The sequence below is a fragment of the Dermochelys coriacea genome, chromosome 1 (assembly GCF_009764565.3).
Source record: "Dermochelys coriacea isolate rDerCor1 chromosome 1, rDerCor1.pri.v4, whole genome shotgun sequence".
NCBI classification, from domain to species: domain Eukaryota; kingdom Metazoa; phylum Chordata; order Testudines; family Dermochelyidae; genus Dermochelys; species Dermochelys coriacea.
In genome coordinates this window covers 314,788,816-314,804,450 of record NC_050068.2, presented here as the reverse complement: position 1 = coordinate 314,804,450, position 15,635 = coordinate 314,788,816, and the positions used below count along the sequence as shown (strand labels likewise).

General features: G+C 40.9%; 1 protein-coding gene across 2 annotated transcripts in view; it reads right to left on the bottom strand.

Annotated features, from left to right (window-relative positions):
- Positions 1 to 15,635, bottom strand: part of MAPK12 (mitogen-activated protein kinase 12) — an 84,754-nt gene that overhangs the window by 55,219 nt on the left and 13,900 nt on the right. The window contains exons 1-2 of one of the 2 annotated variants that reach the window (XM_043495924.1): positions 856 to 1,072; positions 452 to 510 (exon numbers count right to left, since the gene is read on the bottom strand). In XM_043495924.1, the coding sequence (XP_043351859.1) occupies positions 452 to 510; positions 856 to 885 (89 nt within the window). In that variant the 5' untranslated portion in view covers positions 886 to 1,072. Of the gene's footprint in view, positions 1 to 451; positions 511 to 855; positions 1,073 to 15,635 lie in introns of those variants that run through there. The other variant, XM_038394286.2, reaches the window with a different exon arrangement.

Genomic DNA, 15,635 nt, shown 5'->3' with positions numbered 1-15,635 from the left:
AGGAGTACTTGTGGCACCTTAGAGACTGACAAATTTATTTGAGCATAAGCTTTCGTGAGCTACAGCTCACTTCATCGGATGCATGCAGTAGAAAATGATAAGTGATTTCAAAACATTTTGGACCCAACTCTGATCCCAGTTATAATAGAGGAAACATACTACAGTCTACTGAAAGTAATAGGTTTACTCTACATGTACAACAATTTAAAGGAGATCAGAATTTGGCCCTTTGTTTCTCTGATATGAAATCAATACGTTAAGCCTAGGATTTTCAAAGGTGCCTAAGGGAGGGATGCACCAATTCCCATGGAATTTCAATGGCAGGTAGGCATCTAACTCTCTTACAATCCTTTGAAATTTTATAGGCATGCACATAATACTTACATTAAACTGTAATTCGAAATAAACCATAAGATAATGCCTACGATTTCTCATAGAATCAAAAACTTACAAATCATTAAATTTCTCCAGTATTACATCTGGTGTGAACACATCCAATATTCCAATAACCTAAAACAGAGAGAGAAAAAACAGAAATATATGGATTAAGATTTCATCAACACAAAATCCCCAAACCACATAATAAATGAAGAAATATAGTGTAGAACATTACCAAAATGAGACATTAGTTACAAACAAAAAGATGAGAAGTAGCTTGCCTATAGCAAAGCACACAATTTCTAGTGTAAAGGAGGTTTGTCACCCATTATCCATCAATTTTAACCTCCATCACTAGGTCTGCTTGACCTAAGGATAAACAAGCTTTAAACGTACAATTTTTTTTTATATATATAAGCAAGGTTGAGTGATAATTATATAAAACAGCTGATAAAACCAAACAAACTAAAACTTTACCAAACTGTACACACAGGAATAGTCCATCATTGTTATTCAGTCACTTCTGGGGAAAAGTGAGCCAACTGTGGGTCAATGTATACTAACACTAAATAATTTAGGATAGCAAATAAAATGAATTTTCCAAATTCATCTGCAGGGAAATTTTGGTAGGCAGAATATAATGACCAAATTCCATTCTGGGAAGGACCCTGGGACTAAACTTGTTTATTCCTGTGAAAAGGGATAATTGGCCTTAAGTGACCATAAATCATCAAGAATACAATTGGGAATTTAACTCTATATCTTGGACTGCTGCACATGGCTCCCCGGGCCGAAGGGAGGGAGGGGGCGGCGGGGAGCTGCCACGGGGGTGGGGGTGCTCCCCGGGCTGAGGGAAGGGAGAGAGGGAGGGAGGGGGTGGCAGGGAGCTGCCGCGGGGGGGGGCTCTCCCTGGGCCGAGGGGAGGGGGCAGCGCAAGGTGGAAGTTTCACCTAGGGCGCGAAACCTCCTTGCACCGGCCCTGGAAGCACCAGAGAAGGGGGTCGGCTTATGAACTGATATAGAGACGGAGAGGTGGGACACAGCCCCTCCCTCCAAATAGAGGGAGCAAGGAGAAGCAGCAGAGCCAGAAGGGAAGAGGAGGGGCCAGAGTCTCTCCACTTCTGGCCATGCTGCTGTCCCCCCAGCCTCCAAAGCAGCTGCAGCTCTGGCCGCACCCCCAGAGCAGGTTGTGGTGCGCTGCCTGGCAAACCAGAGCACCCTGCAGCCATGCCACCCGGCCCAGCCCGCTGGAACATACTGTGACCGCGCCACCTAGTCTGGCCCGCCAGAGCAGCTCCAGCCAGGCCAGAGACATCCTTCCCTGGCCCTCCCCAAATACGGTGGGAAGGGATGGGATAGGAAGAGTGTGGGGGTCCCGGGCTAGGGGTGGGGTCATGTGGGGGGTGGTCACGGGGGTTACTCCCCTGACCTCCAGCTTCTCCCCACCCCAAAATTTCCCCACTAGTTGTTGTCCCGGCCCGTCAGGGTAAGCAGCTGGCATGCTGGGACACTTTGTTTACTTAGGTTTACCTCCATGCCTGTGGACGCTCGAGGTAAACAAATCATCTCTGCCAGCCAGCAGTTTATCCTGATGGCCTGGGAGCCAAAGTTGGCTGACCCCTGAATTATAGGGTCAGCTTATGAATGGGTCATAAAAATTTTCCATTTTTTATTTATCCCTCTTGCGGGGGTCATCTTATAAACGGACCAGCTTATGATCGAGTATATACAGTAGTCTTTTTGAAGCCATGAAAGAACAATAAAAAAAATGAAAGAACCAACCCACAAAACATTAGTAAGACCCATTACTAGACAATCAAAAATAAAGTAAAAGAGGATGTATGTATTCAAAACCATGTTTTAAGGTACTGAGGTTATAGCAAGTATTTTATTTTTCAGATTTCTACAGCAGAGTTTTATAAATATCCACCACAGAACTTTTCACTCATGATGCAGAAAGTGGCACCGAAGCTGAATCATGGAATTTTAAGGGCTTTGTTTCTAGTTAAAACTGTGCATGTACACTTTTCTAAAGCTGCAACTTGCCGAATCTACATTTCAAAAATTCTTAATATATATGTAGCTAGCATCTAAAGAGTGTGTCATTATAATGGAAAGTTAGTATTTGAACTTCAACCTGGTCCATCAAGTGCCTTCTCTTCCCATTAAAACCCACTACTTCCTGGGAGGAAGTGTTCCTTGTCCTCTAACCAATACGCTTTCTGTGTCCTCATTACCTGAACTGTTGCCCTATGTCTTGTCTATTTAGATTGTAAGCTACATGATGGTGACAGCAGGCTTCAGCAGGAAAAGTAATTGATACCACAGAAGATGAGGCAATGTATGGATGCTGCACCACATGGATTTGCAAAAAGTATCCTCAAGGCAAACAAAGCATGGGAACCTGTATTATGCTCCTTTTCTTGTTGTGAAACGTGGGAAGCTGGAAAAGGTATTTCAACAGAAAATACCAGCCAAAAATCAGAGAGATTAGTAAAGCTCATTAAAATTCCTCTTCATCTCCCATTAAAGTCAGTGGGAGTATATTAGTTACTTGGACTATCCTGTTAGTTAACAACAGATTTGTCCTGAGAGGCAAAGAACTGAGCTCATACTTTTCAGGTAAACTGGGCAACTAATTGAGACAAGCTCGTCATCTGTCTTTGTCGTTGCAAATCCTCTGAATTGAAAAGACCGGGGAAAGAGCTGCAACTCCATTCTAAATATTTGAAGGAAACGTCAAAAGACCAATGTAGAGAGCAAAATGGGAACTGAACACAGAATATTTTTATAAACATGCAATGGATGGTAGTCCCTCTTTTATTGTCATACCAATTTGATTTCATAAATTAATTTCTTCTTTTTCATAATGGATTTTCTAAAGCAACATCATTGAAACTGACATGGACAAGTCAGACTAAAAATAATTAATCATTTATAAATATCAAAGAGAGAACTCTGTTTCCTTCTCATCAGTGACCTTCATTTAATAGCTATGTTTCAGAGAGTTTTTCCCAAACTAGAATATAGTTATTATATTTCCATTTATGTCACAGCCTGCTGCAGATACATTACAAACAAGAAATACAAAATAAAATAATACTCTAAGGAAGATGTAATTTCGGGGACTAATGTAAATATAAGAAAAATTACTGGTTAGTATGTTGGAAATATTCTTCTCCACAACACTCTGCAAAAACATTTGCTACCATGGAATGCCATTCCTCTATTAAATATAAGCTACTTAAACATAATGACTGACAAAGACCAGTTTGGATAGTAAAGCACAAATGACACACGGTGCTTATTTCTTTTATAACTTGGTATGTATAAAATAAAATACAAAATACCTTGAAGTTATCATAATGATAAAGAGGACAGGTCACTGATACAGAGGGATCTGGAAGACTCAGTAAGCTGGGCACAAGCAAATAACATGCGTTTTAATACAGCTACATGTAATGTATACATAGATTCATAGATACTAAGGTCAGAAGGGACCATTCTGATCATCTAGTCCGACCTCCTGCACAACGCAGGCCACAGAATCTCACCCACCCACTCCTACGAAAAACCTCACCTATGTCTGAGCTATTGAAGTCCTCAAATCATGGTTTAAAGACTTCAAGGAGCAGAGAAGCCTCCCTCAAGTGACCCGTGCCCCATGCTACAGAGGAAGGTGAAAAACCTCCAGGGCCTATCCAATCTGCCCTGGAGGAAAATTCCTTCCCGACCCCAAATATGGCGATCAGCTAAACCCTGAGCATATGGGCAAGATTCACCAACCAGATACTACAGAAAATTCTTTCCTGGGTAACTCAAATCCCATCCATCTAATATCCCATCTCAGGGGATTAGGCCTATTTACCCTGAATATTTAAAGATCAATTAATTACCAAAATCACATTATCCCATCATACCATCTCCTCCATAAACTTATCGAGTAGAATCTTAAAGCCAGATAGATCTTTTGCCCCCACTGCTTCCCTTGGAAGGCTATTCCAAAACTTCACTCCTCTGATGGTTAAAAACCTTCGTCTAATTTCAAGCCTTAACTTCCTGATGGCCAGTTTATACCCATTTGTTCTTGTGTCCACATTGGTGCTGAGCTTAAATAATTCCTCTCCCTCTCCTGTATTTATCCCTCTGATATATTTATAGAGGGCAATCATATCTCCCCTCAACCTTCTTTTAATTAGGCTAAACAAGCCAAGCTCCCCAAGTCTCCTTTCATAAGACAAGTTTTCCATTCCTCGGATCATCCTAGTAGCCCTTATCTGGACCTGCTCCAGTTTGAATTCATCCTTTTTAAACATGGGAGACCAGAACTGCACACAATATTCCAGGTGAGGTCTCACCAATGCCTTGGATAATGGTACTAAAACCTCCTTATCCCTACTGGAAATACCTCTCCTGATGCATCCTAATACTGCATTAGCTTTTTTCATGGACATATCACATTGGCGGCTCATAGTCATCCTATGATCAACCAATACTCCAAGGTCCTTCTCCTCCTCCGTTACTTCTAATTGATGCGTCCCCAGCTTATAACTAAAATTCTTGTTATTAATCCCTAAATGCATAACCTTACACTTCTCACTATTAAATTTCATCCTATTACTATTACTCCAATTTACAAGGTCATCCAGATCCTCCTGTATGATATCCCGGTCCTTCTCTACATTGGCAATACCTCCCAGCTTTGTATCATCTGCAAACTTTATTAGCACACTCCCACTTTTTGTGCCGAGGTCAGTAATAAAAAGATTGGTCCCAAAACTGATCCCTGAGGAACTTCACTGGTAACCTCCCTCCAGCCTGACAGTTCGCCTTTCAGTAGGACCGTATGCAGTCTCCCCTTTAACCAATTCCTTATCCACCTTTTGATGTTCATATTGATCCCCATCTTTTCCAATTTATTCCAATAATTCCCCTTGTGGCACAGTATCAAATGCCTTACTGAAATCTAGGTAAATTAGATCCACTGTGTTTCCTTTATCTAAAAGATCTGTTACTTTTTCAAAGAAGGAGATCAGGTTGGTTTGGCACGATCTACCTTTTGTAAAACCATGTTGTATTTTGTCCCATTTACCATTGACTTCAATGTCCTTAACTAATTTCTCCTTCAAAATTTTTTCCAGGACCTTGCATACCACAGATGTCAAACTAACTGGCCTGTAGTTACCTGGATCACTTTTTTTTTCCTTTTTGAAAAATAGGAACTATATTAGCAATTCTCCAATCATTCGGTACAACTCCTGAGTTTACAGATTCATGAAAATTCTTGCTAATGGGCTTGCAATTTCAGGTGCCAATTCCTTTAATATTCTTGGATGAAGATTATCTGGGCCCCCCGATTTAGTCCCATTAAGCTGTTTGAGTTTCACTTCTACCTCAGATATGGTAATATCTACCTCCATAACCTCATTCCCATTTGTCATGCTACCATTATCTTCAAGATCCTCTTTAGCCATATTAAAAACTGAGGCAAAGTATTTGTTTAGATATTGGGCCATGCCTAGATTATCTTTAACCTCCACTCCATCCTCAGTGTTTAGCGGCCCCACTTCTTCTTTCTTAGTTTTCTTCTTATTTATATGGCTATAGAACCTTTTACTATTGGTTTTAATTCCTTTTGCAAGATCCAACTCTACTTGACTTTTAGCCTGTCTCACTTTATCCCTCCATGTTCTGACCTCAATAAGGTAGTTTTCCTTGCTGATCCCTCCCATCTTCCACTCCCTATATGCTTTCTGCTTCTTCTTAATCATCTCTAAGATGCTTGCTCATCCAGCTTGGTCTACAACTCCTGCCTATGAATTTTTTCCCCTTTCTTGGGATACAGGCTTCCGATAGCTTCTGCATCTTTGATTTAAAGTAATCCCAGGCCTCCTCTACCTTTAGATCCATAAATTCTTCAGTCCAATCCACTTCCCTAACTAATTTCCTTAATTTTTGAAAGTCAGCCCTTTTGAAATCAAAAACTCTAGTTGCAGATTTATTTTTGTTAATCCTTCCGTTCAGTTTGAACTGAATTAACTCATGATCACTTGAGCCAAGATTATCCCCTACAACCATTTCTTCTATGAGGTCCTCGCTACTCACCAAAATTAAATCTAAAATGGCATCCCCTCTAGTTGGTTCAGCAACTACTTGATGAAGGAACATCTAGGAAAATCTGAGCCCTATTATTATTACTAGCACTGGTCCTCCAGTCTATATCTGGGAAGTTAAAGTCTCCCATGATCACGCAGTTTCCGTTAGTATTTACTTTATTAAAAACATTAAAAAGGGCTCTATCCATATCCAAATTAGATTCAAGAGCTCTATAGCACACCCCAAGCAATATCATAGGAGAGCCGCTACTAGTTTTCTTCCCCAATTTAATTTTGCCCGACAGACTCTGTCATATCCATTGCATTGCTTCTTATTTCTTTACATTCTACCTCATCATTGATATACAATGCTACTCCACCACCTTTACCTTTATTTCTGTCTTTCCTAAGCAGCACATACCCTTCAATACCTGTAGTCCAGTCGTGACTACTATTCCACCATGTTTCTGTTATCCCTATAATATCTGGTCTCACTTCCTGCACCAGTAGCTCTAGTTCCTCCATTTTGTTACCTAGGCCCTCGCATTGGTGTACAAACATCTTAATTTTTGCTATTTGGCCTTGCTCGCATTTTGTACCCTATTAGGCACAGTCATTCTACAGCCAGTATAACCTATTAGACTAGTATCCACACTGCCCTTGCTCCTTATATACATTCTCATACCCACGGCTGTATCCTTTCTTACTTCATCTTCTTCCCTCTCAATGCTAAAATCTGGCGTGGAGATTACCTGGACATCTCCAACCATCTCCCCCAAATTCCTAGTTTAAAGCTCTCTTTATCAGTTGTGCCAGCCTCCATCCTAGAAGTCTATTTCCTTCCCTACTCAGATGAAATCCATCCCGAGAGAACTGTCCTCTGTCCATGAATGCCTCCCAGTGGCCATACATCCCAAAGCCCTCCTTATAGCACCACTGCCTAAACCATCTGTTGACATTCATAATCTTATCACACCTTTGTTGCCCTTCTCTAGGAACAGGAAGGATCCCGCTAAAGATCACCTGAGCCTCAATTTCCTTAAGCATCTTCCCCAGCCTAGCATAGTCTCCCTTAATACTTTCTAGCGAGAATCTAGCCATATGATTTGTTCCCACATGAAGGATAATTAGGGGATTCTTTCCCGCTCCCTTTAGGATCCTTTTCAACCTCAGGTCTACATCCCGTATCTTAGCAGATACATGTAGGAGAGAAGAATGTAGGCCACACTTAGAAGATGGAGGACTCTATCCTGGGAAGCAATGGTGCTGGAACCGGGAAAGGGAGCAGTGGGCAATCCTCCCCCCACATTTTTAAAAGTGGGAGGGCCATGCCCCATACTTTTTAACAAAAGAAACATATGAGTTTGCCCCCCAAGAGGTGACCCAGGCCTGCCCATAGTGGGCACAGTGAGGGGAGTGGTTTCAACAGATGTTATTGAGCATGTTCAGTCAATCTGAGCATGCTTAGTACAAGCTAAGCAGCAAATCTGTGTGGGCATGCTGCCCTGCATCCCACCCCCCACTTCTACAAAGGTTCCGGTGCCCTTACTGGGAAGTGGTGACTGAAAAAGATTTGGGGTCATGGTGGATAATCAGCTGAACATGAGCTCCCAGTGGAAAGCTGTGGCCAAAAGGGCTAATGCTATCTTTGGATGCATAAACAGGGGAATCTGAAGTAGGAGCACAGAGGTTATTTTACCTCTTTCTTTGGCACTGGTGCAACCCTACTGAAATACTGTGTCCAGTTCTGGTGTCCACAATTCAAGAAGGATGTTAATAAATTGAAGAGAGCTCAGAGAAGAGCCAAGAGAATGATTACATGATTAGAACATATGCCTTATAACGATAGACTCAGGGAGCTCAATCTATTTAGCTTAAGAAAGGGATGGTTAAAGGGTGATTTGATCACAGTCTTTAAGTACCTACATGAGGAACAAATATTTCCTAATGGGCTCTTCAATCTAGCAGACAAAGGTATAACAAAATCCAAGAGCTTGAAGTGGAAGCTACACAAATTTAGACTGGAAATAAGGAGCAAATGTTTTATAGTGAGAATAATTAACCACTGGAACAGTTTACCAAGTTTTATGGTGGAGTCTCCATCACTGACACTTTTAAAAAATCGAGATTTTTAAAAATATATTCTCATTCAAAAGGAATTATTTTGGAGACGTTCTATAGCCTGTATTATACAGGTCAGACTAGATGATCACAATGGTCCTTTCTGGCCTTAGAATCTATGAAAAACATTCTTCAATTATATTTTGATTGCTTCACCAGAGCACTTGCTGTTATTAGAGATGCAAGTTCTGTGGACAAGGAATGCTACTATAAGATACCACTGGAAAAGGTCTATGTCTATGACAGACATTAGCAGTGATGCTCTCCACCAGGATCTCACTTTTACCAATCAGTTTTTAAGATGAGATTTCTGGCATGCAGTAGCACAATGAGGTGAGTACGCCATCAACCCATGGCCATCTGAGTAACTGTTTATTTTATCCTGTGTTCATTGGTTCCTTGTAAACTCAGTGAAAGTCCCTCCACCATCCCTTTAAAGACAGGTCCAAAGTGGAGTGAACGGTATGGGAGAAAAAAATCAAACTCAGATTTTTTTGTTCAATATTAGTGTCTTGTGTAGCTCCCGCTTTCTCCTTCCCTGATAGAGTAGGAGGAGCTACTCTGAGGATAAAGTAGTATCACTGATCTTGAAAATCTGGAGTGCAAGGTAACAAAAATAATGACAATAAAATTCAATTGCTGTCAGGAATCGTTAGTAGCAGCCTGCAACACCATGTTTAAGAATATTTCCAGAAGAACAGATTCTGAAAGAAAGTCTAGGGATAGAGAAGACAAGACAGTCAACACTAAATTGTTAAAAGAATTGATTCCTGGCAAACAAAAAGATGGATTTCTTTACATACCACTGTGACACAGAGACCCCTTGGCAAAGGGTTCCCTGTTCTTTGCAAACAACTCTCACCCCAGACCTGACAAACTCACAACACCAAACACATCTTATAGGATGTATATCCTTGAAGAGTAACATGCAAGGTATGTACAGAAAGCTCATAACTGGTCAAGACTCATCATCATTGTATGTATGGATAATATTTAAGGATTTATATTGAAAGTATGCTCTATGGACTTGGAGTAAAAGTTAGGCCTTGTTTACACTGCAGAGTTTTGGTGATGAAACAGTGGAGGTGTACACATTGCAAAGCCCTTTTCGGCAACAAAACTCCTCAGTTTCAGCAACAAAATAAAACCACCTCAAGGAGAGTCATAGAGCTTTATAGGCAAAAGTTTAGTTGCCAAAGTGCCAGTGTAGACACTACACTTGATTTTAGCACTTTAATTGAGGGTGTCCCACAATGCTCATCCTGACTGCTCTGGTCAGCAGTTCCAACTCTGCTGCCCTGCAGCCAGGTAAGCAACCATCTGCCCCATCTCCTTTAAAGCCCCAGGAATTTTTGAAATTCCTCTTCCTGTTTACTCAACATGGAGAGCTCACATCTCACATTGCGTCTTCCCAGCTGACCATGGTGTCTTCACACAGCAAATGCTCTTCTGCTTGAACCAATGCAGAGCACTGGATCTGCTCAGTATTTGGGGAGAGGAGGCTGTGCAGTCCCAGCTGCGCTCCAGCCATTGGAATTTCTATACCTACGGGCAGATTTCTTGAGGCTTGTGCGAAAAGAGCTATGATCAGGACGCGCTGCAGTGCAGAGCAAAGATCAAGGAGCTGAAGTATGCATACTAGAAGGCAAGGCAGGAAAACCATTGCTCTGGTGCTGCACCTCAGACCTGCTGTTTTTACCAGGAATTGGATGCTATCCTCGGCAGTGACCCTACCACCACTGCCAAGAGCCCTTTGGATACTTCATTGGGGATGGAACTGGCAGAAAATGGACCTAACCCAGAGAATGAAGTCATTGACGAAGAGGTGTAGGCAGACAACGATGTGGAGCCAGGGCTGGATTAACCCATAGGCTAATAAGGCTATAACCTTAGGCCCTCCTATTTTTAGGCCCCAGTTTAAGCCCTCCATTCCATACTGAAGTAACAGCTGAGCGACGCGAGCAGGGCCATTAGAATTGTTTTGTCTCATTAGATATTGCTTTATACAAATTAATCCATCAAGATTGTGAACTCAATTTATGGTGGTTGTGATTTTGTCTTTGTGGGCTAAGGAAGTGATTGTGGCCCAAGCAATATTGAACTTTGTACACAGTAGGCCTACACTGGACAATAGAAACCATGGCAAAGAAAGGAGGATAGCAGAAATTGAAAGAGGTCAAAGAAAGATGGTAAAGACAAGATGTAGTGCTGAAAGGTGTTCCTTCTCTCCTAACTATTTTTTCTCCTACTAATTCTGGTGGTGAAGGAGGCCAGGCGAATACCAGCCCAAGTGAATCTGCTGCGCCTGCACCTGATGAAAAGGTGCAACCTCCTGTGACTTCTCTAGCTGCAGTCTCGCCCCACTCCTCTGAAGACTTTCCCAGCGATAGTAACGCAAAAATATCCTTCTCCAATGATTCAGCCAAGTGAAGACTTCTCAAGATCTCATGGCACACTGGACTGAGAAGGGGCAACAGAAATGCCAGAATCTAGATGCTGACTTTTCATTGACAAAGCAAGAGTACAACCAATCATAACAATTATCTGACCAAATCAACGTTTGAATATGTGAAGCCTAACAAACAGATTGGCAAGCGAGAATGGCTAATCTATTCACCTTCTAAGAAGAAAGTGTACTGTTTTTATTGCCACCTGTTTTCTGATACCAAAAAGTGGGGAATGTTCTGTGGAGGCAGGAAGAATACTGCATACATTACCAATCATGCAATGAGTGAGCAGCATACATTGTCAGTTAGCAGCTACCACGCCTGAAAGAAAGTTAGTGGCAGAATTGATACCCAAATGGAAAACCAGTTTTTGGAAGCTCGTGCTTATTGGAAGAATGTTCTCAGACGCATAGTTGAAACCATAGTTTTTCTTGCTGAGCGTGGTCTGCCATTCCGTGGCTCAGATGAGAGCTAATCGCTAAGTTTGACCGTTTCTTAGCTCAGCACATCAATGAACACGCAAATCGTGGAAAAGGCCATGCATTTATCAAAGACTGATATTATTTATTTATTTTTAAAGCTAAAGCTAAGATTAAGATAAATTACATGAAGATTAAAAAATTGAATAGATTCTCTCTCCTGAATTTTACCATTTGTGGCTTCATAGTTTCAAAATGTTCCTTAGCTTAAGTAACTCTTACAAAGAACGTTGGAACCTACCTTTAATTGTTATTGTTTATCTATCAGTATCCATCAACATTTATGTATGGAACATTTGTATATAGCATTATAGATGTGCATGGTGCTTTATGGAGTAAAAATATGGGGGTAAAATTCTGGCTCCCCGAAGCAAAAATCCCACTTACTTCAATGAACCCAGATTTCCACCCATGGTCCCTGCCCTAGCTTACAATTTAGGGGGCTGATTCTGCAAAAGCTTACTACTGAGCTGCATAATACCATGAATAGTCTCAGAGGGTGCTCTAGAGAGTGCTTTCAAGTTCAGATCATAGACTAGACAAAACATTACATGACACAGGAAGATTCCAGGAGAGTGAGGGGAGAAACATGCATCCGATGAAGTGAGCTGTAGCTCACGAAAGCTTATGCTCAAATAAATTTGTTAGTCTCTAAGGTGCCACAAGTACTCCTTTTCTTTTTGCGGATACAGACTAACACGGCTGCTACTCTGAAACCTGCAAAATAAAGGTTACTTATTTTCACAAGACACATTCTGTTAATTCTTTTTAAAAACTGTTATAGTATTCATTTAGAAGACACGAGAGAGAGAAATCACTGCCTATTTAAAGGATGTAGAAAGTTGAAATGTTGGGAGGTTAGGTTTCAGAATCTGAGTCACAACTTCAAGGTGTTGTCTATATCAAGCCCCACTTGCCCAAGTCTGTAAGCCCTGGCTGGGAGGTTTGCTCCAAAATACTGTTGTAGATATACCTGGTGAGGAAACCATTTGAGGAAAACATCCCTAATTGAGGAAAGCACTTAGCACATGTTTAACTGTAAGTATGTGCTTAGGTCCCATTGCTAACATGCTTAAGTGCCTACCTGTATCAGGGCACATAAGGAAGCAAGGGATACCTATGGCCAAAGACAGACTAACATCTAAGTGTGGTCCAACTGATGAAAAACAGCCTCAAATCTGCAGATATGTTTCTATGGCAATTGTGGGATAGATCAGTTGAATTCTTCAGTGCTCTCATAATCCATTACCGCCTGTGGTGAAGGTGAGGGAGCCAGGACTCCTCTCTGAAACTGCAAATTCCTTTTTCCTGAAGAGATTTGTGCTTCAGCATGCCTCTCTTGTTTTATAGGTAGGAATCCTTCTGAGCATACCTAGGTTGTGATGTAATTACAATATGAGTGTATATTCCATTTATCATAAATATTTGCAAACTTCACTGAGGGTACAGACATCTTTGGGCCCAATTCCTTATAAATCTTAAAAACTGACCACACATTAGGGAAAACTTAAGTTTGTGCAGTTTCTAGCAGTATTCTCCATTACATCTCTCACAAATGGCTACAATTTGTCTGAGAACATTTCTAAAATATCTGTACCATATACGCATATTTCTGATCAAATACCACTTTCAAACAGTTGATGAAATACAGTATGCCACAAAAACTCTCATGCATTTTTTTTCTTTTTGCATGCAAAAGTGGCAATATGAATAACACAAGATTGAAGGGATTGGGAACTTCCCCTGAGCGATGTAGTTATACTGAGGTAAATGTAAAGTGTAGACTTGGCCTAAGTCTGCTCTGGATAAAAGTATCTAATGGTATATCAAGTGTTAGCTGTTAACACTGACATCTTGGCTCCAATGACAGGTTTCAGAGTAGCAGCTGTGTTAGTCTATATTCGCAAAAAAAGAAAAGGAGTACTTGTGGCACCTTAGAGACTAACAAATTTATTTGAGCATAAGCTTTCGTGAGCTACAGCTCACTTCATCGGATGCATTCAGTGGATTTCCAATGTGTGTTAGTCTCTAAGGTGCCACAAGTACTCCTTTTCTTCTTGGTTCCAATGTTCAACTTCACTGGCATGTCAGAACCAATCTAAGAGCTACAAACCCTTAGCTTTCTTGGAGTGCTGTTGCCCTATGACTTCACAAAGCAGGCTGGGGAGCAGCTCAATCTTGGCTGCTTCTCCAAACTCTCCTCCTTTCTTGCATTCTCCTACTGGGCAGCTAAAAAAAATAATTCAATATAAAGCTGACAGTGTGTTACAATTGAAGACCATTCACAACTGTTTTATTCCTTTCAGCTGCAGAAGGTAGAACTGAGTGGGAGTGGCCACAAAGGTATTTTTAACTCTGGCTAGTAGCCTTCCTCAGGTCAGTGTGCGCTGGGGACGTTTTCCCAAGTGTTGGCTAGAATGAAAGCCTTTTGGTCAGCTATTAAGAAACAAAATACTGAATTTGTGGAAATCAAATTTAAAAGCAAACTCAGACTATTGGAAATGAGTGTCAACTATTTAAAATGAGTGAATAGGGTATATAGAGTAAGGGAGCAGCACAATAAATTCCATGAGACATGGCTCCTCTACATGGAACACTTGAATTTAGAAGACTAGAATTGTATGACAATAGGAACAGAGATAAAGGAACAGATATTTTACAAAACAGCTGTTGCTCTATTGATCCTATCAACACTTTCTGAAGCATGCCTTTATTCATAACTGAACATATCCTCGCTACTAGGAATGGTGGGTTATGAATGAAGCAGGATATCTGTCTCATAGCCAAGGATGTGTCCCAATATGGATACCACCCTTTATTGGTATAAAAGATTCCTGTTATTCAAAATGTTTGAGTGACTGATATATTGACTCTGCCTTGCATTATGGCTTGATGAACAATGAATACTGTTTATAATTTTATTAGTTCATATTAAATAAAATATAACAATCAAATGAAAAAAAGTTATACCACCATCATTTCAGCACTGTAGAATTACTATAGGATTTCTGATGTAGGTTTTGTCATAGCCTCTTTTATTTTTATCTGATAGGGAGTTTTTATTTCCAAGATTGACCATACTTCTGTTTCTAGCAAACTTTGTATTTTACATATTGTTAAGGTTCCTTCCCCACTTTGAACGCTAGGGTACAGATGTGGGGACCTGCATGGAAACCTCCTAAGCTTACTTTTACCAGCTAGGTTAAACTTCCCCAAGGTACAAACTATTTTACCTTTGCCCTTGGACCTTATTGCTGCCACCACCAAATGTCTAACCGGGTTTTTTATGAGGAAAGAGCTGTTTGGAAATGTCTTTCCCCCCAAAAATCCTCACCAAAACCTTGCACCCCCCTTCCTGGGGAAGGTTTGGTAAAAATCCTCACCAATTTGCATAGGTGACCACAGACCCAACCCCTGGATCTTAAGAACAATGAAAAAGCATTCAGTTTCTTAAAAGAAGAATTTTAATAGAAGAAAAAGTAAAAAGATCACCTCTGTAAAATCAGGACAGTAAATACCTGACAGGGTAATTAGATTCAAAACATGGAGAATCCCTCTAGGCAAAACCTTAAGTTACAAAAAGACACAAAAACAGGAATATCCATTTCATTCAGCACAGCTTATTTTCTCAGCCATTTTAAAGAATCATAATCTAACGCATATCTAGCTAGATTACTACTAAGTTCTAAGACTCCATTCCTTTCTGTCCCCCGGCAAAAGCATCACCCAGACAGACCCAGACCCTTGTTCCTCCCCCTCTAGCTTTGAAAGTATCTTATCTCCTCATTGGTCATTGTGGTCAGGTGGCCAGCGAGGTTATCCCTAGCTTCTTAACCTTTACAGGTGAAAGGGTTTTTTCCTCTGGCCAGGAGGGATTTTAAAGAGGTTACCCTTCCCTTTATATTATGACACATATATATTTGAAGATGGTCTGGATAAATTTCAAGCCAGATTTGTTCATCAACCTTCATTGTTTACCAACCATGTGATAAGAATGGCCAGATGTTGCAGTATGATCTGTGTGGGTGGACCCTTGCACCCCTGCAGAGCCCCAGTGACTCTAACAGGACTTCACAAACACAAGAATCCACCCAGATCAGACTGCAGGACTCAAG